The sequence below is a fragment of the Aplidium turbinatum genome, chromosome 6, assembly GCF_918807975.1.
Source record: "Aplidium turbinatum chromosome 6, kaAplTurb1.1, whole genome shotgun sequence".
Lineage (NCBI taxonomy): Eukaryota > Metazoa > Chordata > Ascidiacea > Aplousobranchia > Polyclinidae > Aplidium > Aplidium turbinatum.
In genome coordinates this window covers 27,864,824-27,890,666 of record NC_137477.1, presented here as the reverse complement: position 1 = coordinate 27,890,666, position 25,843 = coordinate 27,864,824, and the positions used below count along the sequence as shown (strand labels likewise).

Here is a 25,843-nt window from a genome sequence, read left to right as displayed (position 1 = left end):
TAAGGGCAGCGATAAGCGAAGGTCGGGGTTGTGAACGTAGAAACTTTTCCAGCACACGCATGTCAGGAAAAGATCTGTTTGTGTCCATGCTTGCAAAGGCCAGATCAAAGTTTGTACCGGTTCCCCAGCGTCCGGACCAGAAACTGGCTGGATATTTTGGGTTGTAAAGAAGGGCGAGGTTGTTATTTACATCCCAAGCAACCAGGCATTCTCCCTCGCTGCTGGTGTAATTTTAACCCCAGTCGGTGTGCTGACAGTTGAAGTCGCCAGCGTCGATACTGGGTGAAGGGAATGCAGATGATGGGTTCAGGCGGGAAGATGGTGGCTTCTGGCTTCAGTGGCTTGTATATATTGATGATGTTGCAATGTTCAATGCTCACGCACACCCATTCTATTTCTTCATTGGCGGAGGACTTTGCAAGCGTCCAGTTCAAGCTTTCATGGACAAACGCGGCAAGGCCATGCTTCCTGCGTTTGGTAGACCCAGCTAGTGAGTAGTGTGGAATTATTAGCTTTTTTATAGAAGTGCAGTGGGTCTCCTGGAGGAGGATGACAAGAGCTCGGTTCTTATGAGTGAGCTGCTCGATCACCTCGATTTTGCTGGATGTGATGCCCTCGGCGTTCAGCTGTATGATGTTGGGACGACGGTACTTGTCGACAGTGGAACTGCCGCGCTCTGAAAAGAGCGGTTCCCGTGGAGTATTCTGAACGTTCATGCTTGAGGTTCGGTTTCAATAGTATTTGTTTTACATTTTCATGCTACTTACAGGAAGGACCGCGTGAAGGTGGCTGTTCTTCCCCCTCATCCACGCTGCATGGAGAGCTGTTCTTGAAATGCGTTGCTCAAGCGCACACTCCGAAAGTCGAACCAGCGCCGCTTGATCTTGACGTTTGTTGGCTTCTAAAGTCAGGCGCATAACCAACTGAACTATCGCAGCAGACAAAGTTATTCTTTGTCGTCGAGAAAACAAGCAATACCGATACAAAATAAGTTTTAAAAGCAAAAATGAGACATCAAGACAGTAATTCAAGCATTTTTTACATTGATTCAACGTCTGCAGACTGCAATCGTTTGCAGTGCCTGTAGTTGGCTACGCTCCTTGGATAGTTGTTAAAAGCAAAAATGAGACATCAAGATAGTAATTCAAGCATTTTTACATTGATTTAACGTCTGCAGACTGCAATCGTTTGCAGTGCCTGTAGTTGGCTACGCTCCTTGGATAGTTGCTAGTAGAACCGATATCATGTCGCCAGCGAAAATTAAGTTTTCCTGTTGCAGCCGTTGTAGCATTTTGATGACTAATGTAGCTGTAGGCTGCTGTGAAAGTCTAGGCTAAGAATCCATATTTGTTTTTCTCACGTGACATCATGCAAGCGCATCGTTCGATCGCTGCAATGCGATTACCTGGAGCGGATCATTACACTGCTAAGTTTAAGCGGAAGGTCAACATAAGTCAAGTCAAGTCAAGTTAATTTATTTTGTTTTAACAGCGCCATATATTAACAAACAAGCAGAGTAAATGTAATTGTCAAAACAATGCATTGTACAACTGTTGGTTAGATTATGGCGCAATCGGGATTGTAGCGAAAGACCATAAGCAGTCATCTAGTCAGCCACCACCCCATCACAGATGGATGGATGACTGTGGCCTACGCTACAGAGATTTAGTACTGGTGGATTGGAAAGGCAGTGGTTGTGGTCTATTACTTAGTAAGACACAGATAACTTTGCGTAAGTTAATAGTAGCCTTTTTTAAGTTAATAGTAGCGTAAACTTATCGTTTTTTGACGTAGGCTTACGAATTGTTTGTGTTGGTTATGGCTGTGATATTCAATCTGCAGAATCTATAGCCTACAGTGGGTTAGAAGTTAAACTTGAAAAACATTAGAATAATGGCTAAAAATAAAACAGAAAAAATTGAAAGTGGTATAGAACAAAAGAAAGCAAAATATGAATATAAAGCAAAAGTTTCCGAAGAAAACGAAAAATCTTTGCCTGAAATTTACACCATTCCTCCAAAGCAGCCCAAAGAAAAGAAGCCTGGTCAACTCACAGAAGCGCAATTAAAACAATTCTTTGAAAAGGTAATTTCTGATGTGTTTGTGGACTAAAGATTCATTGACAGTGTTTGTAAAGCTGTTTTTTCATTCAGTGTTTTCAAATATAACATTACGATGATCATACCCATACGACCCTCCTCACATTTGCCAAACTCCTACCCAGACAGCAAAACCCGTCATTTTTACATTGATTCAACGTTTGCTGTCTGGAAGGTGGGTAGGCTACTCCGCATAAGTTTTTAATGGCCGCTCTGAAAAAGAGCATGTTAGACGCTCGAAGAGTTTGAAACTGCATAGTTGGTAAGACAGTGCAAACTGTTGTCGACTACGGACGCTCATATGTGATGGTGTTGTTGGAACAGCAAACAAAACCTCTGGCCTACTAGCTTTAGTTTGTCCCCATTGAAAAACCAATTAGATCAAGGGTGCCCAAAGTTTTTTAGCCGCTGGCCGCATTTTGCTATTTTTTAATTCTTGGCGGGCCGCATTACATTTTTCACTCATATTTGTCCGTAAAATTCTACCTTAGCTTCAAACTGTATGTTGTCAGGAAGGCAGTCACGGAACGTTTTTACTTATACAATCAACCCCGTTTAATTGATCCAAGTTTAATCGGACCACCCGCTTAATCGGAGTATTTCTAGCTGGTCTCGAATTTAAATTGATTTTTCTGTGCAATGCACCTTACTTAATCGGACCATTACTTTGCTCAAACAGACCACCATCCCATTAACAATAACACTTTGTGGTCAACGTTTTTTCACATTTGTTTAGCGAGATACATTTCTTTGAAAAAATAATCATTTACCTACCGTGTTTGAAATTTTCTACACTGACTTGCGATTTTCGTTTCTTGGGTGTTGCCATTTCCGGTGACTCGCGGTAAAAGTTTTTCTTTGCTAAATTTTATTTAGCAGCCATGGTATCAGTTGCGAAGCACTGTTTCCATGGCTGGCTGCATGCATAGGCGTAGCCAGGGGTGCGAAAGGGGCCATGGCCCCCCCAAATTTTCAAAGTTTAGATTCCAAAGTTGATCCCTTTGTTGAAAATATAATAAAATTTGTAGAAACTTACAAAGTTTTCCAAAAGATCTGGCTATTAACACCCCCAAGGACTTGTTTTAGACACACAGAAAGACACCAATAAATTTTGCAAATCGTAAATCGCGCAAAATTTACGCGATTTACGTTTCTTTTAACTAATTTGTAGAAGCAATTTCAGAATGGCTTACTCTGTTGGGTTTTTGTGTAGTTAGTGAGTTTTTGTGTAGCTGAGTTTTTGGTGTTCTCAAAGTTTAGCCGTAGTTTTTGCCTGTTCGCGTGTAAGAGCTACCTTCAATAAGTTAATAGCTTTTTATCTGCTAATAAATTTCATACAAATATTACCTTAAAAGTGTTTCCAGAATGCGCTATAATCCATTATTTGAGGGTAATTTTGCAAAAATTTTCCGGGGTGGCATGCCCCCGGACCCTCTAGAAAACGCGTGCCTTTGGCACGCTCTAACCCCCCATCAGCTTTATTGCTTCTCTTGCTCAACCCACCAGGATACGCCACTGCACATCACATGGCAATGGCTCAAATCAAACACTTTGTCGTTCTCTTCATTTCATCAAATATTTGGCCCCCCCAAACTTTTTTTCTGGCTACGCCACTGGCTCCATGTTGTGTTGACACTGAGAGAGCAACAGCGTTGAGTTCAAGCTTCTTGTGCGGGTCATATTCAATTGTATTTTCAAAATTTGCGCGAGCCAATCAAAACTGGACCGCGGGTCGTAGTTTGGACACTCCTGAATTAGATCAACTTTCTGTTTGTTTACTTTTCTCGGACCTCTTTTCGACAGCGATAACTCTTGAACTATTTGGCTGCATGGGATAAGAATATTCTGCATTCCCTTATTTTGCAATGTCAATCATAATTCACTTTTTTAAGAACAAGGTGCTAGGCTAGATGACTTAGAAGTGTCAAATTTTGGTGCATTGTGCATTCTGAGATTTAATTGTTTTCCGTTTCGAAAACATATCAAAATCTTGGTATTTGTGAAAGCTGATTTCATAGACATAATGTGTTAAGAATTGTTCATTGATCTGTAACATCATTGTATTTTTTTAGGGTTATGTTTTAGTAGAAAACTTTTTTACTCCGAAACGACTAGAAGTGGTCAAAGATGCAGTCGATGAATTAGTGGATGTTTTAGCAACCAAGCTTTACAATGCAGGAAAAATAAAAAGTGGGTGCAGCTTTGGCAATTTCAACTTATAATTTTGAATTTTTGTTATTCTGCGCCATCTTCTCGTGGTAAAATTGTTGTGAGTTTTAGATTTCTAGTTACTTATGTAGATAACAATTTCTCGACATTAGCAATAAACTTTTGCTGTGCTGCTAGGCCTTATCCGTAGGAGATTAAGGTGCAGGGGGAGCAGACCCCGCTACAACAAAAGCATCTCAAATTTGGGGGAAAAACGTGTCCAGTTATTTGGGAAAATTGTAAATTCTTGCGTTTTTAAAAGTACATAATATGCAAATTCAAAACTTGGTCAAATTTTGTTTGCACCCTCAAAATGTTTTATTCTGCTATGGCTATATGCTCGGCAACCATAGGGCCGCGGCCTGGTGCCTGTCGGTGAGAAATTTTTACCGGTCCGCGCGAAATCAAAGCTAGACTTCTACAAAAATTGCAATTTTTTTATACCAACGGCTCATGTATAAATTTTATTTTTTATAATTATCAAACTACCGGTAGGCCTAGGCTTAAACGTTTGCTACAAAAAATACTTAAACAAAAAAACAAAAATTTCATAAAGTTTTCTTCGAAAACCGCAACACAACAGGGAACCAGACAAAATTACAAAGCAACCTGGGCATAACGAATACATTGCGGGTGTCATTGACTTGGAACAGCTTATTGCTGCAAAACAAGCCAAAGACCTTTCAGCGTTGTGGTGACTGCATGAGTTGTAATATATGTGCAACTATGCATGCACCAAACATATGTAGTTCATTGATGGCCGGTCCGCACAAGGCCGTTGACAGTATTTCTCGGGCCCGGTACCAATTTATTTTCGGGCCCCCTTCATCGACAATGTTTTGAATATAAAGGTTGTGCATGTACAAACTTTTATTGATGTCGTTTAAGCATGGTCATTTAACAAATCTTGCGCAATCTTAAAATTTCCTGAACCGCAAAACTTACTATCTCTATCTAGCGGTTGCTTTTTCGAATTTGTATTTGTCACATTACACTAGAACTAGAGTATTACTTCCCGATTCCATTGATGTTTCACTGGTCATTCTAGGCTCACAACAAGAGAATTTACAGCAAAGTTAGTGCAGACAGTCAAAAAGTTTTCAATTTGATTTGGGAAAAGTGTTTGGTGCGAGGTCAAACATTTGCTGATTGCTGCAATCTGAAAAACGATTTTGTTCTAATTTTTAATGCAGAAATAGGGATAGCAATCTTCTTACCTGTGCCATTTCAGTTTTTGAGTTTGAACAAATATTAGCCTGTTTATTTTGAAATTTGTGTTTCGGGTAATATTCGTAGTTAGGGAAATCACTACACTAAACTAAATTCTTGTTTTACTTTTTGGTGGCTGAAGTGGCTATTTTACCACCAGAAAGCTGAAGTGGGCCCGGTGCCCAGATGGGGGCCCGGTACTTTACCATCTGACGGTTGAAATGTCTGTTTTATCCTCGGATGGCAATTCCATTAATCTGATTATATTAAGATGTTGATAATGTTTGAAGTCGCGGAGAATTTTTTAAATCCGGGCCCCTTAAATATTCCGGGCCCAGGTTCAAAAGTACCACCTAGACCCCCCTGTCAACGCCCCTGGGTCCGCCTGCCTCAAACCGGTTCGTAAATGCGAAAAATTTGCCGACGTCTGTGCTAGGTAGCCGATTGCTTGCAAGCTTGACCAGAAGCACTTTAAGCTACCGTAGCCTAGGCTACTGTCTTTCCACAATTCTGTATTTTTGTGTTATTCTCTTGAAATTAGGTACGGTAGGCCTGCATGTATATTTTCTTGATAAATAGCTTTTATTCTTGTTTCAAATACTAGCCTATTCGTCGTTGAAATAGTGTTAATAATCATAAGACCAATACTGTCAATTCAGGGTATGGGGTAGAATGGAAGACGTTTTTTTCCATCTTCCATCCTGAGATTTTCTTCCATTCCATCTCCATTCCATCTTAGAAATCTTCCATTCCATCTCAGAAATCTCTTCCATATTCCATTCCATCTTCACATTTTATGATCTCCGCGTTGAATATGCCACAAAGAAACCTAAAAACCATAGGCTAAATTTAAGCTAAAAATTTCAACAGTATTTTCCTAAAGGATTATACGTACCGTTTAAATTATTGTTTGAACGTACCGTTCGAATTATTTCAGCAAGCAACGTAAAGGAATTGGGATGGAATGATGGAAGATTGTCTTCCATTCCATTTCATCTTCCATCCCATCCCATTCCCTGACTGTCATTAACAACTTATTGTTGAACTGTTTATCATAATTATTGTAGTATAGTAACTTATTAGTGGAAAAGTGGAATTATGAAAATCACAAATTAAAAAAAAAAAATTCCTATTTTTACGGTCAGACAAACATGAAGACAAAGGATTCTCTAATCGCCTCACTTTTTTGGAAAAAGAATTCAAAGGAATAGCAGTTTTATTACACAAACAAGGAATACTTCCCAAAGCTTTTCAAGATCTTTGGTCAGATGAACGATTGCTAAACGTGGCTGAACAAATTGTCGGTCCCGATATCGCTGGACATCCAGTGTGGAATCTTCGTACAAAGGTAAGTCCTACCCTTTATTGCTGTCTTTTTATGCCTACTCACAAAGATATAGGATGTGGTAGACTGGAATAATCGTTACAACGCGGTAGTAGCCTATTCAACTAAACTAATTTAATACTTTAAACTGAAAATGTTGACCGCGATATTTTGAAACCAGCATAGTTGCTCGCTCAGTAGGCCTATAAAGGAGGATTATCAGATTTCGTTTTTCAAAATGATCGTTGCATAAAAGAATAAAGTAGGTAAAGATTCTTCTTAGCAAGTCTAAGGCTCTAAGTTTTAGCTTATGCAGTCGTGAGGAGGTGTAGCCTACCCAAGAGTCTGTTGCAATTTTACTTTGTTTTGTCAGAAAAAGACGCATTTGCAATTTTGGTTGATTGTGACCATGTGTCTCCAGCCCCGCCACTGAGAATACTTCATTGTTGGAAACAAGCCCTAACCTCAAGTCACGAAGCGTAGGGCCGTAGGGTAGAAAATTTGGAATGCAAGTAGACTGTCGTCAACACAGGGTAGATGCTTTGCTGCATACCTGTAGCCTTGCTATTATCTCCAGTGACAGAGCCTACTACAATCAATCGTCAAAATGAGGCAAAACTCCGTTAGATGTAAGCACGGAACAGCTCTAGTTGCCAAAATAAAACTAGAAAATCGATACCAGTGCCAACTGCAGTAGGTTCACTATAAAAAAAAAAACGGCACAAATTTGGGTGGCCGGACTTTACAAATGTAGGCTATTGTTTAATTTTTTTGAGTTTATGCCTTGTTTTGTTTTTGCAGTGAACTTTTGCAAACTGTCGATCATTAATTAATCGAATGAAATTGCCTTAACCTATTTAATTTTTGTCATCAGACTCCACATAACGAACAAACAACTGTTCCATGGCATCAAGGTAAGAATGATAAGTTCTAGAAATGATTGATTGATTGAATCTTTCTCCTCGGACTGGGAAAGCTTCTTTCAGAGCTTAATCCTGGCAGCTTCGCATACTCTTGTACAGGCTTTATATTGCTGACGCAGGCCCGGTTACCGAGATTGACAAAGTGAAGTTTCCGATTGTTGAAGTCTTGTTGCCGGGGAATTATCCCATCCATTAGGTGCCGCTGAATGGAGAGCAGTCCTTAACGTGCGTTGCTCAAGCGCACACCCGAATGCAAGTTTAAGAAGATGAAAATAACATCTCTGATTTGAAAATTTTGATTTTACTTTAAACTGAACTAATTTTTGTAAATTTATAATTTGCTCTTTTAACCAGACAACGCATACTTACATCCTTGTGCTTTGGAAGCAATGACTTTGACAGCTTGGATACCGTTGGTAAATGCTGACAAGATAAACGGTTGTATGCAGGTGAGGTAACATCTTTTTTTTTTGTAGTTACAATGTAATTCGAATGGCAAAGTATAAAGCTGATTCTTAGCAAAGCATGCAGGAAATCTTCTGAAATTTTTTTTAGAATAGCACACAGATTTAGAGTGTACGTACATCTATTGTAGAGCAGTAGAGCACAACCTAGAGTCTAGACTACTGGCTACTACAATTTCTGCACAGGGTAGCCTACTTAAGCCAACAAAAGATATATCATATGCCTGGATTTCCAGTTTAGTTGTTATTAGTCTTTTTTTTCAATTATTATTAAATAAAAATCAAGATTTGTGATTTCATTATATTCTGACGAAAGCTCATAAAGAGAGTCAGACAAAAACCTGCAGCTTCAAGCTACCATGAGCAAACTTCTACTCGCAATCTAAAGCTTTTGTAAAATTTCATATAGCACTTTATTAATGTCCACTGGATTTATTCAAAAATTTAAACTTTTCAGTGCTGTTGCAAGTAATTATTCATGTTTGCATGGAATTCGGGTCTAAAGTATAAATCCCAAAGGCTACAACCCTAGATCATGGCGACATGTTTCAGGTTGCAGCTGGAGGTCATCGAAAAGGAAAGACAGCAAGACACACCTGCTGCGCTGGAGGAACTTGGTATGTCCAACTTGAAGAGGAAGAAATGATCAAAGAGTTGGATGTTGACATGAACAAAGATGTTGTCACGTGTGAAGTTCCATTTGGAGGAGTTCTTTTTCTCAACAACTCTGTTCCTCATCAGAGGTATTTCGAGCAACAGGCTGCAAGAAGTTATAAGTTATTTTGAACAATGTTTTCGGTATGGGTAGTTTATGGTAAAGAACGATATCAAAAAATATTCTTGTGTAGCGCAGTAAATGTGCGGTTCGTAAAGTGAAAACCGAATGCCAAGTCAACTCTCCAGCGTCATTACTTAAGTTAAAAAAGCACTTTAACCCGTTCAATTTTCGATTGATCAAGTGATTGCCATCGTTTGGAAACAGCCAAACGTCTAATCTGGTTGGTTTTAAATCTTTATCCTCGGACTGACAAAGACTTGATAGGTTATTCCTGGTAATTTCACATACTTGTAGAGGTTTTTGACGCAGGCCCGGTTACCGAGATTGTCAAGAGTAAGAGTGAAGTTTCCGATTGTTGAAGGGGAATTGTTCAATCCATTAGATGCCGCTGAATGGAGAGCAGTCCTTAGAATGCGTTCCTCAATCGCTCACTCCGAGACTCGAACCAGCGCCGCTTGATCTTGAAGCTTTTTCGTTCACGAAGTCACGCGCTAACCAACTGAGATATCGGGGGCGGGAAAGTGGCAGGCTCAGTCGTTAGCTGGTAGCACACTTAACAGTGTAGAATAACAACAAGCTACTAAAACAAAATACAAAATAAACGCAAAAACAGGCAACACAATCATCTTGTCTTTCCTATTATTTTAACTGGCTGTAAGTTGCAGCGGTTAGCCTAATGCTCAGCTAGCCGATAACCTTACATAACTTTAAAATACAATCACATCATTGACACCCTCCGCGGGCGACGGCCTCGATCAGGGGGACTCGGGCCGGCCGTACCTGCTTGTATTTGTGCACATCCGCCCCGATAGCTCAGTTGGTTAGCGCATGACTTCTGGAACGAAGAAGCTTCAAGATCAAGCGGCGCTGGTTCGACTCCCATTCAGCGGAATCTAATGGATGGAATAATTTCCCCGGCAACAAGACTTCAACAATCGGAAACTTCACTCTGTCAATCTCGGTGACCGGGCCTGCGTCAGTGATTCAAAGCCTCTACAAGTAGGCTATGCGAAACTGCCAGGATTAAGCTCTAGAAGAAGCTTTTTCCAGTCCGAGGATAAGATTCAATCAATCAAATGGCGGTTATGGATAACTGCATCTGCATGCAATTTTAACATTGCATCTGCAGCTATCTGTAACTACGCTAAACATCGTACCAACGTCACTAAAAGAATACCAAGCGCTCTTCTGCGGACCCTATGAAACTGTTGCACAAAGCCAAGTTTGGGAACCGCTGGACTAAAACAACATTGCAAACGTGTATTGTATGATTTTTTTCTATATTTTCTCATTCTTATCGTTGCAGTTTTTTTGAAAGTTTTAAGCTGTTGTGGTTTTGGCTTGTTTCAGCCTTGAAAATCGATCTGAAATCATTCGATGGAGTTTAGACCTTCGATGGCATGAGCCAGATAAACCCAATGGGTTTTATGGATTGAAAGACTCGGTTTTAATGAGAACCAGCAAAGACCCAAACTATAAAATTGACTGGACTAAAATGGTAGGAGTGGATCGAACAAAAGCACAAATGGAGGCGGTGGTAAGCTTGTTTGGTTAATTAGCCTACTTCACTCAACTACAGGTTTAAATTCAGCCTAAGCTTGATTTACAATCTTTGCTATTATAAACAGAACTTATGGTTTTGGCGTTTATATATTTTTTGTCTGAAAAGCGATATGGAAGAAATCACTTAGAACTTGAAAAAATACTCTAATCAGCTATCCTGTATCCGCAAACAACCGTTGCTCTTTACATAATTAAGACGTATAGCACCAACTGAAGACTTCTTTTTGGTTAATAACTGCTCGAAGATGATTTCTTAGTGCAATCAAACTCTAAATTACGCTTTACACAAAATTTCGTTTCTTTATATTTCAAGGGAGAAGATGATGAAGAGTTTTCAACCGAGATAGCGGGTCCTTGGATGCAGCGTTGGGATGTTGTGCATCATAATCGACACACCGAATCTTTAGACCCTGATAAAAGCAACTGGCATAAAGCATAAATGCTTTGAAAATATTTATAATTCGCAATAATTGTGTCAGGTTATAATATAATGTTTCAATCAAACGCAAAGTCGTTTTGGTTTAATACGAGTTCCATCAGCAGCAGTGGCCGAGTGGTTAGCGCGTTGGGCTCGCAGTCAAGAGCTTGCATGTTCGACTCCAGCCACCCGCACTTGCTGTTGTTTCTCTGGGCAAGAAACTTTACGATAATTGCCTCTACCCAGTGATCGATTTCGAGTAATGGGTAGTGCCAAATTTAAGTCATAAGTACAGTAGACAACCGGAAACAGACATTGTCGTCGGCTGCAGCGTGGGTCATCAGGTGTACGTCGGAAGCCGCACACCGATGCATAGCGCTCAAGTCCGCTTTCCCGCAATGCAGGATAAAAAACAAACAAAACATCAGATGAAAGACTGGAAGTACAATTTCAAAAGCCTTATTCCTTGCCCATCGCTATAGCGTGGACAGGGGTCCAGGCCATTTTCGAAATATTTTTATTTTCTCCCACTGGCTGTGCTCTGAAAAACCCTTTTGTTTATTTTCAAAGAAGGCCTAGGATGTTCGCTTAGTACTAGTAGGCTACCGACGCGACTTGTCAACGACCGTGTTGCATACCGGTACTCGAACTTTTAAATTCAGTTCAGGAGTGGTACAGGCTTTCAGTATATTATGCTGTTAATTTCGAATTGGTCGATGCCTTTGTGTCAAAGAGAGTAAGAATTGAACTTGGATACCAAAGATTTGTGTGGCATGATGTTTGAAGATCGCAGTCTTAAACGCAAGACTCCCCTATAATAATTTACGTACATTACCACTTTTTCATGAGTTCAAAACGTATGAGCAAAGATTATGCGAGATTAGAGATGACATATTCTCACAGAATCTACTGATCAACGTTGGACCCAATCAGCAGACGATGAATAAATACAAAAGGAGTAATTTTGCTCGTTGGATTGCGAAATCGAAAACAGCATCAACGATAGAACGACATCCTGAAAAAACACACAGGAACACAGCGCTCAATAAAACGAAACGTTTTCTTTATTCGGTTAAAGTTAGATGTTGAAGAGTGTGGCAACCTTCAACATAAGTGTTGGCACAACAGCGATGTCGATAGATGACATCGATCAAGCTGTTTAATCCGAACAAACTGCTTCATGTTCTGCACCACCATTTTGAGGTCGATCAATCTTTAAGTTAGCGAAACAAAACCAAAATTGAAGTTAAACAATAGCATGAATGTTTGTTGTGACATTTGTCGACCAAAGCATAAAAGAACATAATTTTTGTGTACTTTATCAGTGCAACTTTTTAAACAATGCAATACAGGGATAAAGAATAGAATTGACAAACTGAAGAGTTATGACTCTCGCGACTAGTAGACACATTCGTGCACTTATGACTGTCGCCTTTATCAAACTCAATTACACTGGCAAAGATGTGCGCATAATTCACAGTTTAGGATATCTCCACTGCAAGTTCGCCTAGACTCTTGGACCAACAAGCCTTGGTGTGGTAAGAGTCGAATGTTAGAAGTCATTGGTTTCATCAAAAATAACGTCCAACGACGTTAAATCAAAAAAAAAACCTGTGGACTTATATGTCACATGATATTACTAGTGTCCGACTCAGTCTGTCCGGGAGAAAAACTCAACTTTATAGGCCCCACGTTGTTGCTAGGGGAATTTGTATCCATGCCAGTCACGCTATCATCTGCCCTCAGGTGTTGAGGAAGGTGGCTTGGAGTTGGTCGCATGGCGGCACTAACAACCGAATCGTTCATCAATCCACTTTTTGCTCGAAGTTGTGAAATCTCACGGAGCAATGCATTGCCGCCTTCTCTAACCTGTTAATTAATAACACAAATGTTTAGTTTTAAAACGAAGCCACATCTTTCTCTGTTAGCAACAATTAAATCACATTTAAATAAAGGACCAGTGTAGTAGCGTAGTGTGCCCACCGTAACACTTTTAACGGACACTATCGTTTTTTATTCAAAATGGAAACTGCAGTGAACCATTTCTCAACTTGAGCATTTTCTTTCTAAATTTATTGGAGTAAATAAAACTATATTAAACAATCTTTTTTTGTGTGTATCTTATGGTATTTTTCTTTGTTTCCGAACACAGCGAACATTTGGCGGAATGGCCCTTATCGGAGAAATCCCAATTCGGAGACAGCCCTTATTCGGAGAAAACCGATTAGATGATTTCTTAAATCCAGCGACGGCTTCTGTATATTTGAGAATTTGTAGGGATCATTTGGGTAAGCGGTTTTTGTGTTTACCTTCCCATACTCATGCAAACGAGAAAGTTATTGTTTCAGTGAGATACGATAGATGTAAATTAGCTGATATGTAGCGGGTATAGGCTTTAGCGGTGTCTAGCAACTTTAATTGAGACTCTTTCGCTGGGACTTTGATCAACCACTATTGTTAATCACGAAACGCAGTTTGACAACTGTTCTTATTTTTTTCGCTGAGACTTTATTTGATTAACCTCTATTATAAGCTAATTCCTTTGAATAAACAGATGCCGTTGTAAGACTTGAGAAATCTCCGAAAAAGGCTGTCTCCGAATTGGGATTTCTTCGAATCGGATTCTCCGAATAGTAGCAGACCGAACACTTGTAGCCTACTCTCAATCGTTACCTCTGGATACTCGCAGCACTTGTGAGCGTAGTATGTTGCAGTGTCCAAGTTGTTGGTGTGTTCCAGATGGTAACGTGACAAATATTGGTAGGCGTCCATGTGGGCCTTGGTGCCCTCCACCACACCACTCTCCTCAGCCTGCTGGGCGAACCTCTCATAGTAATAAGCAGCCCAATCGTCTGCTTTCTCCTGATGGTATAATCTGTACCAAAAAAAGCGCATTTTGCGATGAATTTCTGTGTTTTTTATAAATTAAATCTTGTTTTAAAATCATGAATTTTAGACTAGTAGCCATTTTACGTAAAGTTGCAGTGGAACAGAGCACTTTTACAGAATAAGAACTGACTACCTTCATGTGTACCATGAGCTTATCAAAAGCATGGTAGTTTTTTGAAACAAAATCTTATCAAACAAACACAATTTAGAATAAAAAGCGTGTGTGCCGAAAAATTAAAACGAACTGCATTACGTTTTTATCAGCTCTGTTGATGAATATGTTTCCAATCGAGTTTGTGCAAGTAGGTTGACAAACAACCTGCTTTAACATCGCAACTTTTCAAAAGATATCACTGCAATGAAAAAGTAACAAAGCTTACTTTGCTAGTTTTATATTGGCCATTCCCTCTATATCTCCAACAGCGATGGCCTTCCTGTAGCACATTTTCGCCTCTTCCTGACGCTTGAGGACCTCGTACGTCTCCCCAACAGCCATCAGCATCCGGGAGTCAAAAGGCCTCAGCCGATGAGACTGTCCAAAAACAGCTTTTATAATGTCATTTGACGTTGTTAGAACGTACCCTTGTGGAATCGGTAGTAGTTGTAGGAACCGCCAAACTATTGCAGCGACGTTGAAATAAATCGATCGTTGATGACAATTATAAGCAATGTGGAAACGGAAGATAAAATCAAGTACGAGATATATTATACATGTCCGATAGTGGAGCCATGAAAGCCAAACAAGTCCTATACGTTGCTCATTATAAGAGAATGTCAAATCTTGCCATGATACTTGTTTCTGTATTACATTTTTACACGGCTGGAACAACTGGGAGAATTTTTGCTATCCATTAAATAAAAGCGTTGTCTTTGATTACAAGCATTTAGGTTCCAAGAGGCTGGTCAGTGGTCACTTCCTGGTGAGCAATACGGTGTGTGCTGTGAAAAGATTTTCAAACATTTCTTTTTCTTATCGAACCACGTTAAAGCGCGTGAAACAGACCATTTTTATAAAAAGAAACATAATAATATATTAACGATACTGGCGATCGATGTTTATAAAATTTCAACAAATGGTTACCCTAACAGGACTTGCATAAAAAAAAAATCTTAGAAAGCAATTACCTGTCTGTAGTAATAGAGCGCGTACGAATGCATTTTTAACAATTCATAGGTTTGACCTAACCCGTACCAAGCACGGTAGTCACGCCTGTTCAAATCCACGGCATTTCTAGAAAGCATTTGTTGTAAAAGATTAGAAAACGCTGAGAAAAAAATCGCTTTGGATACTTATGCTCGTAAAGAATTTCGTTTCGAATCGTTTTTCATATAGCAGAAAAGTTGAACTATATAGAACAACATTCGTTTTGCACCATTTTTCTTGAAGAATTCTACTTTCATGAAGTAAACATTTTGTTTTCACGAAAAAACAATTGTTTCGAACGGCCGTAATAAACAATGACATTTGTTGCAGCATTATTTTACCTGTATGCTTGTATGGCAGCTGATGAGTTTTTGACTTCAGTGTATTCATGACCCATTAAAGTCCAGGCACTCAGGTAGCTTGGATTTAATTTCAGCGCCCGTTGGAAATACAGAACTGCTTTTTCATGGTTAGTTCGTATGCTGTAGTAGTTCCCTGCAAGGAATGATTATGGTGAAAAAAGAAATTGTGTATAGTGTATTCATAAATCCAGTAAAGCTAAAGGAAAATGCGAGAGAATATTTTCACGAGAGGTTAACCGTGCTGCTGCCGCTTACGTTTCGTTGTCAAAATAAATTATCATCGCACAAAGCACGAGAGAATTCAGAGTTTCAGAGACTGGATTCCTGTCCAGGAAGTTTAAGTTTCCAAATAAAAACAAACAATTTTCAAGCCAATGGGATATTTGCTTCTTTAAAATCCAATATGCATAGGAAAACCAAAAACGGAAAAAATGAACTGAATGTCCTAGGACCTTGTTGTTTCAATATATTTACGTAAGAGATTTCTTACCCACAATGCAACACGTTTCAACTCGATATTTGTCCACTTGGGTGCAGTGATGAGCAAGATTTGCAAGATCACTACGCCGTCCTTTGACATAATACATATTTGAAAGGATGTCCATGTCATCTAGACGATATGGATCCTGGGAGCGAACTTCTTCCAGAAGAGTAATTGCTTCATCAAACACTAAAACATTTTGTTTGTCTGCATCAGAGACTAAACGTGGTGTTTGCAGTGTGTTAAGTTCATAAAAAGTTTAAATCAATAAAAATTTAAACACAAAGGATGGAAGACATAAAGTTGGTCTACATCGATAAATTGACAAAAACGAAATAAAGAAAAATATCGGATTTTTCTGAACTGTTGCAGTTCTTATTTCTGTGGTTTGCTACTTCTACGAGATGAGATATTTTTAGCTGGGCATTGGGCAAACTCTATAAATTAATAGCTTGTAAAGAGACTACTACTGCACTTAAACTATGAAGAATATTCAATATCATTGAAACAAGCACAATTTTGAAAATAATAATTGAAACAACTTTCCTATACCACTGACATACCACAGCAAAGGGATGTAGTAAGCACAAGAAATATCAGCAAATAAAAGAATTCATTACAAACTGAGTTATTATACCGCTATTTTGTTTTAAAATTCATTCAAAAACTACCAAAGGATCAAAAGACATTTGTAACAAGCTGTCGTTGATGGGGATTTTCTACATTATTCACGACTTTTAGTTACCTCGTCTGTTATGTTGGGCTATAGCTTCCTGCGTCTTTATGTACAAACTTTTTTCAAAACCGGCTTTCTTCAACGAGTCGTAAATAGATAGCGCTTCGATGGCGTTGATCAAATCGCACTGAGTTTGGGCGTGAAAGAAATCTCTCATCCAATGCTTTGGCAAGTCCATCTCGTACATCTAGTGAACAGAAATGCGGCAAGTCTGAGTCAGAAGAACACTTGAGTGAGGAATGACACAACGTGGTTGAAAGAAGAAAGCAGAAACAACGCATAGCTGTGAGCAACTGAGACATGTTAAGATCTTTCCATATCCACATGAAAAGAGGATAGTGGTAAAATTCAGCCATTCACGCAAAATACCAACGCCGAGAGCGAGGTGAGAATTTTCGCTTACACTAAAATTACAAGCGAAATTTTACTGTCCATAATCACAGACAATACACACCAAGAGATAAACCCACTGTTATTTGATATTGTCATTTCTTCCAGCACAGAGAATAATATGAATCACTAAGCCACCGAGGTCAAAACCCATCAGGTTGACGAAAAAAAATCTTCCAAATCGCAGCTCACCGATTGCTGGTCTGTAACGAGAGAAGACAGTTCTCTCCAGGACCCCCAGTTCATGGGGAAACTTTGAACAGACTTTGATAAAATTCGTATAGCTTCAGCTCGGTGTGTCGCGGTTGACATTTCTGACGTTTTTTTGAGCAATATTCCGTACAAGTAAAGCACAAACGAATCGTTATTTCCTTTTTTCGTTGCTTGGGAAAGTTCGGCGCAAAGCAATTTTAATTCCTCGTTTTTTCCCAAGGCTCTGTCAGCAACACCTGCGCAGTACAGCAATAGTTCAATTCAATGTACCATTATAACAGACAGGGGGATTGGCGGACTCGGTTGTTCTACAACATCGGACTTAACTGTGGTTTAATCTCAAGCCCACCTTGATTTATTATTGTTTAAACAGAAATGTGGCGCATAAAATTAAATGACTCATTTGAGGGCTACTACAAAACATTTTAGGCTACTCGAGTACGGTACTAGTAAACCATAATCCCAAACTTGAAGGGTAAACACAGATATCCGTATCGAATTGCGATCCTCTCTCCGTTCATCAATCATGTGGCAAAAAGTCATTAATTAGAATGATAGCATTGGGGTTATATGGGAAATACTGTCAACAAAAATGCAACTTTCCAAGTTTTTGAAATGCATTTTCTACTTTCTCCGTTTAAGTAACAACTGCTTGGTTTGAGAATCTATTGCAAGCTCTAGAGCAGGGGTCCGCAAATACTTTTTGGTGCGACCCAAAAAGCAATCGTTCGAAATCTTCGCGACCCAAACGTTTCGGAATGCGCAAAACACTTTGCAAATTAATATCACTTCCAATACGCTCGTCCCCGCTTATTAAGGCCACATCGGGACCGGACGATTTTGGCTTATTAAGCAAGGGATAGTTTTCTACCACTCCTATACCTTCAGTAATTCCGGAATGGACCAAATTGGGCTTAATAAGCGGGTGGACCTATTAACCGTGTGCTTCGTCGTCGTGCAAGCCTCTTGGGCCGAGGGTCTATTCTTTTACCGCCCCAGATTCAAGATGTTCCCGGACTACACTGGAAGGCTACTAGAGAGCAGCCAGTCTTTAGTTTCATCATCCATGACACGCAGACCTTCCACTCCGTTAGGTGGTTTGAAGATGGTACAATCATTGATGATGTGGTCTGCGGTCTGTTCCTCATCGGCACCACAATCACAGGAGGAGGAAGAGGCCATTCCCCATTGGTGCATATGGTTGAGCGGAAAAGCCCAACGCCCGTACGAAGACAGTTGAGGCGCACTCATGCTTGTCTTTGTAGTGTCAGGCCGATGGGGCATGTGTCGGCGTCGGGGATGAACGAATAAAGTCTGGTGGTACTTGACTTCCCTTCAGAATTCCATTTATAGTCCGCCCAAGTAGCCGCAGAGATGAAGTTCATCTGTTTCGTTGATCAGAAGTTGAGCCACTGGCACGAATGGGTGTCTTGATTTCAGTCGACGGGGTGCTGGTTTGGGGGAGCAGAGATCTTGTGATGGAGAAGATGGTTAGGCTCTAGTGCCCGTCGGTCAAGAAACAGAGTGGCTTCTTTGCGACGAAGCTCAGCACTTCAGCAGGTTGGATGCCAGCGAGAATGGCAAAATTGTCCAATGGTGTGGGACGCAGGCATCCGGTAACTGTGCGCAGGGCGCTGTTTATGGCAGTGTCGATGTTATGGCAGTGAGCACTGCGACACCAAACAGGTGCACAGCACTCTGCTGAAGAGTAGACAAGAGCTAAGGCTGCTTTACGCAAAGTGTCAGCACTCGCCCCCCAGCTGGAGCCTGCCAGGCGTTTGAGTAGTGCAGCACGGGATGTTATTTTCTTGCGCAGTGACACCAAATGGTGGCAGTATGTGTACGATCTGTCATAGTGCCAACTGCCACCCCAAGATATTTTGGTTCGGGGCAGAAGGACAGAAGTTTTCCATTGTAGCTCACGATCAGCTTCCCGATTGTGTAGGTGGAAAGCTGTCGCCAATGTTTTGGTTTCGCTGAGTTTCAGTCGCCAGTTCTGGAGATAAGCTGAGAGAGTTTTCATGCCCTGCCCCAAGGTGGCTATATAACCGTGGGCTTAACTACTGTACTGCAATCGAAAGTATAAATTTTCTTGTAGCCTACCAAATCGTACGAAACTCAGCACATCAAAGACTATATGATTGTATTTATTTTTGCCATACAAGTTATATTTATGGTAAGTTTAAACCGTTTTGCGACCCACTGTGGATGGTCTTGCGACCCAAATTTGGGTCGCGACCCACTATTTGCGGACTCCTACTCTAGAGAACTGTTGTTTTCGTTTAATGGTTGTCTTTGACTCAATAGCCATTTTGACTGCACAGCATAGTCACGGTGCGCCAGTGCCGTATTGTTGGCTGTATATCCGGAAAATGGCCCGTTTTGGCTAGTCCGATTCGGCTGGTCCGATTCGGCTAGTTCCCTATTCGGGTACAGTCTTTCTCGGCTAGTTCCCTATTCGGCAAATTTTTGAAAATCCAACCATAATCCTTAAGTAAACCCAACAAAACAGCTGAAAAAGACTGCAGCCGAATCGGACCAGCCGAATCGGACTAGCCCAATAGTAGCAGACTCGCATAGCCGAGTGGTGAGAGCCTTGGTTTGACGTTCGATACCGCTCATGAGTATACGGCTATGTTTTGGCAAGACACGCAAAGACTTGCTTGAAGATGGATACTGAGATTGATTGGCTTCCTTGCTTTCCCAATCGCTCAATCTAAATCTTCGACCACCGGACGCAGGTCTGCATACGACAAAAAGTACCCTATTCATAGCCACTCTATAGTCATGTAACATTTTCCTTCATAATGGACATTTGGACAATGCTGATAAAGAAAAACACGTACTATGATTGTTGACATTTTCAATTTGCTGCTTTCGAAGAGCAGATAAATAGCGGGAGTAGACGTGAAGGAAATAACATAGATCAGATTTGGAATCACGAACGACATACGCAGCACGATCGTACTCTCCAAGGTCGAAATATGACTTTGCCAATCTGTACAAGTCCGCTTCTGTGCCCTCACCTATTCTGAAATGCGGCAATAAATTTAACGTTTGTCATGAGAGGTTACAAACAGCAAGTGGCAAGAGAGAAAATGCCTGATGCGAAACCGTTGTTATAAAGCAGTTTCGTTTTCGAAAAGATTTATTTAATCATTTTAATGTGATAAAATTTACGATATATTCTAGCTCGCATTATCTTTCCCACAAAATTCGGTAATTATAATTTCTGGATAACTGAACAGAGTAGCCCTAAAATTAAATCAAACCTAATTTAGAAAAGCTGAATAGGCTCGTTGCCCAAGTCTGCATAATCAAGCAAACATAAATCATCATCGAGACAAGGATGCAATAAAACTGGATTTGAGTGTTCTGTTATGAGTTTGCGGGATTTCTTGCTAATATCGTAACTTCAAACCTCATGCAAAGCAGTACAAGGGTTCTTCAAAATGTCCATGTTAGGTACAAGTAGCCTACCGTGATAAAAATTAGACAATAAACATATTTGAAATATATATTGCATTAGAAGGAATAAGGAATAAAAAAAGGAATAAAAAATTAAAAGGAATACATTAAAAGGAATACCGAAGAACTTATGAGCTTGCTTGGGTTGAATGAGAGTGTTGATAAGTTGGCAAAAGCGAATGGAGTGAGGTGGTATGGGCATGTTTTGAGAAGGGATGAAGATGATGTTTTGAGAAGAGCGCTGGAGTTGCAAGTGGAGGGTCGTAGAAAACAAGTAAGACCAAAGAAAACATGGAAAAAGCAAGTTGAGGAAGAAAGCAGCAAGGTGGGCTTGACAAGAGAGGACGCGCTAGACAGATCGATGTGGAGGCAGGGTGTGAACTGTGAAGACGATTGCGGCACTTGGAGGTGAATCCGGCCACCCTCGGTAACGGGGACATCACCGGATTAAAACTGGACTACTACTACTACTAGAATGCAAATCATAGTTAATAATAAACTGAGGTTTCTTACTTTAATGTACATTAAAAAAGTGATCAAAGATACTTTTTTTCTACTTCAAAAATTGTAATGATTCAGTTTTGTCCTAAATTGGCTTGTTTATAACTATGTAGTGAAAAACAATCGACTTCGAAAGGATTTTACAGGTCTTCAGAAAACATAAATTCAAAGCTTTTTACAATTGAAATTGTTCAGGACTGCCACACATGCTTTGAGAAGAATCATAACCAGCAATGTAGGAGCCTTTAAAAGTTTACCGTATCTCTGTTCTGTTAATCAGAACTTTTGTAAAAATATTTCTATGAATAGCAGTGCATCCAAACAACAATTTGCATAGAAGATTGAAAAAGTTTTGGCAGAAAGTTTCTCATACCAAGACCACAAACAAATAAACGTAACACATCTTTAGTTTCTGCTTTGCTGTTCAGATTTAGAAGCAACCTTTTGGTTTTGCAATGGCCACTTTCTGTTTATATAAATGTGCAGAACGACATTCTTAAGATATAAATTTTTGCAACGATTATTTTTGTGTTTAGATAGAAATAATGTTAAACCATGTATTGTCAGTCAACTTTTGAATATAGTTTTGGGCTTTGTTCCCAAACACTATTCGTAACTTCATCATTGCTGTTGCTTTCCAAAATATAAAAAATAAATTGAAATTTTGTAAAAAAAAAAAATTATCAGAAAATAACATACTTTTCTGGTTTTTCAAAATAAAGATCATTTCCATAATTCGTATTTGCATATTCCGTTGAAGGTTGTACAGCTTCAGTATCAAGAGAAAATGACAACTCAGCAAGCCTAGTATAAGAGACATTAATTGTACAATGTATGAATATAAAATGCTACAAAACGTCAACAAAACAGACATAAAGTAAATAGAAATAGCTGATTTGATGACTGCGGTGCGGTATTTTTGCTGTAGATACTGTGCTGGGTGTGCAAGTGCAATTGCACATCATCAGTTTTTTACACAAACTTACCATTTTGTGTTTTCCTTTAAACCACGAGCAGAACATCTTTCGAGAGCAGATATTGTCTCATATTTCATAACCTTCTTGATGAGTTGATTTGATATAACCTTGGCCATGTCGTAGTAGTTCAAATATATATTCAAAAGTGATCTCAAAACTAATTAGACAGGATTGCTTTAAAAACACATCTTCCTGAATGACAGAAATATTGTTACATGTGTACCAGCTGCATCACTATCACATAGCCAAGGTGCTTTAAACGCAATTTAGTTTTAGTTGTGGAAAAAAACCATTTCTATCCATCACATACTGGTCATTAGCATTTTGTGTGACACGAAAAAGAGTCCTTACCAATATAAACACCACTATGAGGCAAAAAAACAAACACACCAATATACCGTAGCCTATTCAAGTTAAAAAAATTTCTTGACTTTGCAATTTTCACTCATAGTCATTAGGGTGCATTACTGTATTATCTCCTTACTTTGAAAATTGTACTCAAAAGTGGTGATCATTAACTAAACAATAGCAAGGGGGAAACACAGCCAAAAAGGATCAACCATATTCATGATTGCTAAATTTTGGTGACCCCTGACCTACCTAATTAACAGAAGTTTGTCACTATTCTTCTTTTTATGTGTGATTGTAATATGGACCATCTTGAGTCTGATGCAAATAAAAAAAAAAAAATTAAATGCTATGAAAAGTATCAGGTCATGGGGGAAAAATCATCATGACCCTCCACTGAATCTCTTTTATTTATGACATTCCCCAAAAATAAACTACTTAGTTAATCCTGTTCTTGCTCTTTTGGTATTGGCACATAGCAGTTTGAGCACTTTGGCAAGATGGGTGAACGTATCTAAATGTGGTTCCTTGCGTACCACAAATGGAAAAATCCCACGATGCATTACTTATATAATAATAAGGCGCTCCTGTCTAGTGTACGATTTACTGCACTGAGGAGACCTTAAGGTCGAAACAGTGACGTTCTGTCTGCAGTCTTGCATATTTATGTACGGTACATTGAATTCCTCAATCCTCATCACTCTCTTACCACATGTTGCACATGGATCCACTTTGCTCTTTACAAAAGTTACAAAAGTCCATTCACCATGACTTTTGTGAGTGGTTTTTCAAGGTTTAACTTCTTACCCTTGATATCGAATGCTTCCATTCAATGTTCCGTTTCTCAAACTTTATTTTAAATCTCTTCTTACTATCACTGGTCAAGCCAAATCATCTGCATACAAAATTTTCCTCAATTGGCCATTTCTTAATCCTTCAATCACAAGATCAAAACAATAGCAAATATTAAAGGTGACAATACTGTTCCTTGGCCTACCACGTCTTGCACATTGCACAAACGCCGATCTGAATGAGGGTTAATCTGATCGAAGGCTCACTTTTGATCTTGAACCCCAATCTATCGACATTCGACATATTCAATTTCAATCCGACAACTCTGACTTAACGTCATCACAACAAAATAGAAATCAGCGCTTCCACTTTTGTGGTAATTACCACAATTGTGGAATTTTCATCATGCTTGTGGTAATGAAAAATTTGTGGTAATTTTGTGGTATTATGGAAATTTTGTGTGGAAATGTTGCCAAAATGTGGAAATTGTAAATTTTGAAAATTTGACATAAAATACTATCAATAAATAAGAGCATTTAAACTGTTGTCTTCCGAAATCGAACAGATATGCAAAAAACTACTTATAATAACATGCGACTAGCATGTTCCGCTGTTTTCGGTTTGATTTTGGAATGCATCCTGAATTTTGACTTTGAACGTAGGGTGACCATATTCATAGTCAAGATGTCTTTCAGATTCTAGCTGCGGTGTCAAGTACCGGTACAGTACTTTGCTTACTTATTTCGGATGTTTTAATAGCTGTTAATAACCGGTAGGCTACTGTTAATAAACTGAGTAGTTGTTTTAGACCTTATTTTACACTATATAGTGTAAATATAGCCAAATAATAGCGTTGCCAGATAAGGAATTCTGTCATAATTTGAGAAAAGTTTAAAGCTGTTGAAAACAAAAACTTGCATTTTTGAATTTTTTTTTAGTTCTGAGTAAAGATCAAAACCCTAACCTTATTCCTAAGTCTAATCATTACCTTAACCCTTCCTAACTTTAATCCTAACTCTGGCAATACCTGATTGTGACCATGGCAACAAGTGGGTAAAAATAGCCACTTTGTTAATGTAAAAGTAAGTCGAAATACAGTTAAACTCGGGAAGAAAATCACAGCAAAAAATGTGGTAATCTGAGGACAAATGTGGTATATAATACAAATGGTAATCTAGCTTTGTAAAAGTGGAAGCACTGATAGAAATGCCAAATAAAAATATTTGCACACATTTTGGTGAAATTTCATGATTGTTGCTGGCAAAAAACTGAAATAGTAAAACGTGAGTAGAAAACAATTTCTGCCTTGTGTGATCACGCTAAAATTAATAAAAGAAAACTAGACGTAAAGTCTTTTTTTCAGAGATCGCTCAGATGGGCAGTGCTGACTGCTGAGGAGTTGGAGGAAAAGGTTAAAGCATGCTGTGTTTGGAGAAATTGCGTGACTGCGGTGGGGGGTAATTCATCCGGTCGTCGGGCCACCCGGCATGCGACGACTCAGTATAAGTGCTTCAACTCATTTTGTGTAAGCTTACCACAGTAAGTTTCGTTTCCAAAATTTTTAACGTTACTTTCTATTTATACTGTTGTTGCCAATATCTAATACTGTGGTGTAGCCTACTATTTATTGTTGTGATTGTGTAGCCTACTGTTATTACTGTACCAACACTAGTGTTCAATTACACTGTTAGCATTAGGCATTCCAGTAGTCACTGCCTAATTGATGCATACCAATATTGCTTTAGTACAATAACAAAAATTTTGGTATTGTTTTTGTGTGTCTTTTTACCTAGTCACATTGATATTATATACGGTAGGTACCTAGCTGTTTACTTTTGCGTGTGTATCACTGTTGATACCTCTGTTAATCTTAATATTGTTATTATCTTTATTAGTTGTTTACTGTACGTGATTGAAAGATGAATAAGCATTCTGCTTTACAACATCTCATATATTATTATTATTATTACATTTCAGCTACTTCCAAGTTAGCAAATGAGATTTAGGCTAAGTGCTCACGTCAGATTTGCTTGGTCATCGTTTGTCAAACTCATTTTGCTGACTTGTGAATTTTAAGTTTCGGCGTACTCAAATGTTAGTCGGTCAGTTTCATCATTTACCAACTTCCGCCACTTCCTCAAATGTTGCTAGCTCAGTTATCATTTGCTCAGTTTACAACTGCTGACTTGTAGGAGACTCAATTCAGCCGCTTGCAACTGGCAACGCTGAGGTGCGCAAGACCACAATGCTGCCCCACAACGTTGATAGATAAAAAAATTCCAATTTGGTGAAAAATTTAAGGTCGTCAAGAAATCAAAATGTGGAAGTGAATTATTTTTCACGTTCCGTAGAACTAAAACACGCTTCGAAAACTACAACTAAAGTAGAGAAAGACAGTTTTGAAAACAACACGTCTAATTGTTGGAAAAAACGCTTGAACAAAAGTGAAAACTTTACCTAACTGAACTGATGACAAAATTTTGCATTTAAATAATTTACTCGACGGTTGTGAGAAAATTGGGCCTTCGTCCTTCTGGCAACGCTGCTGCTGCAACA

The 25,843-nt window shown here is 39.2% G+C and overlaps 2 protein-coding genes across 2 annotated transcripts; one reads left to right on the top strand and one right to left on the bottom strand.

The window, feature by feature from the left end:
* The first annotated feature begins 1,846 nt into the window (after positions 1-1,846).
* On the top strand, positions 1,847-11,072 carry LOC145772173 (uncharacterized). The gene is made up of 8 exons (XM_082584021.1): positions 1,847-2,085; positions 4,172-4,289; positions 6,662-6,864; positions 7,715-7,754; positions 8,118-8,212; positions 8,780-8,970; positions 10,356-10,542; positions 10,882-11,072. The coding sequence occupies exons 1-8, from the start codon at positions 1,894-1,896 to the stop codon at positions 11,005-11,007; spliced, it is 1,152 nt and encodes a 383-aa protein (XP_082440147.1). The 5' UTR covers positions 1,847-1,893; the 3' UTR covers positions 11,008-11,072.
* Positions 11,073-11,718: 646 nt separating this feature from the next.
* LOC145771921 (uncharacterized) lies at positions 11,719-22,334 on the bottom strand. The gene is made up of 11 exons (XM_082583685.1): positions 22,157-22,334; positions 21,870-21,974; positions 20,048-20,232; positions 17,181-17,437; positions 16,608-16,785; positions 15,872-16,051; positions 15,361-15,514; positions 15,001-15,106; positions 14,256-14,407; positions 13,660-13,861; positions 11,719-12,855 (listed from the first exon to the last, which is right to left on the bottom strand). Exons 1-11 carry the CDS (start codon positions 22,261-22,263, stop codon positions 12,613-12,615), a joined length of 1,869 nt encoding a protein of 622 aa, XP_082439811.1. The 5' UTR covers positions 22,264-22,334; the 3' UTR covers positions 11,719-12,612.
* Between the last annotated feature and the right edge of the window lie 3,509 nt (positions 22,335-25,843).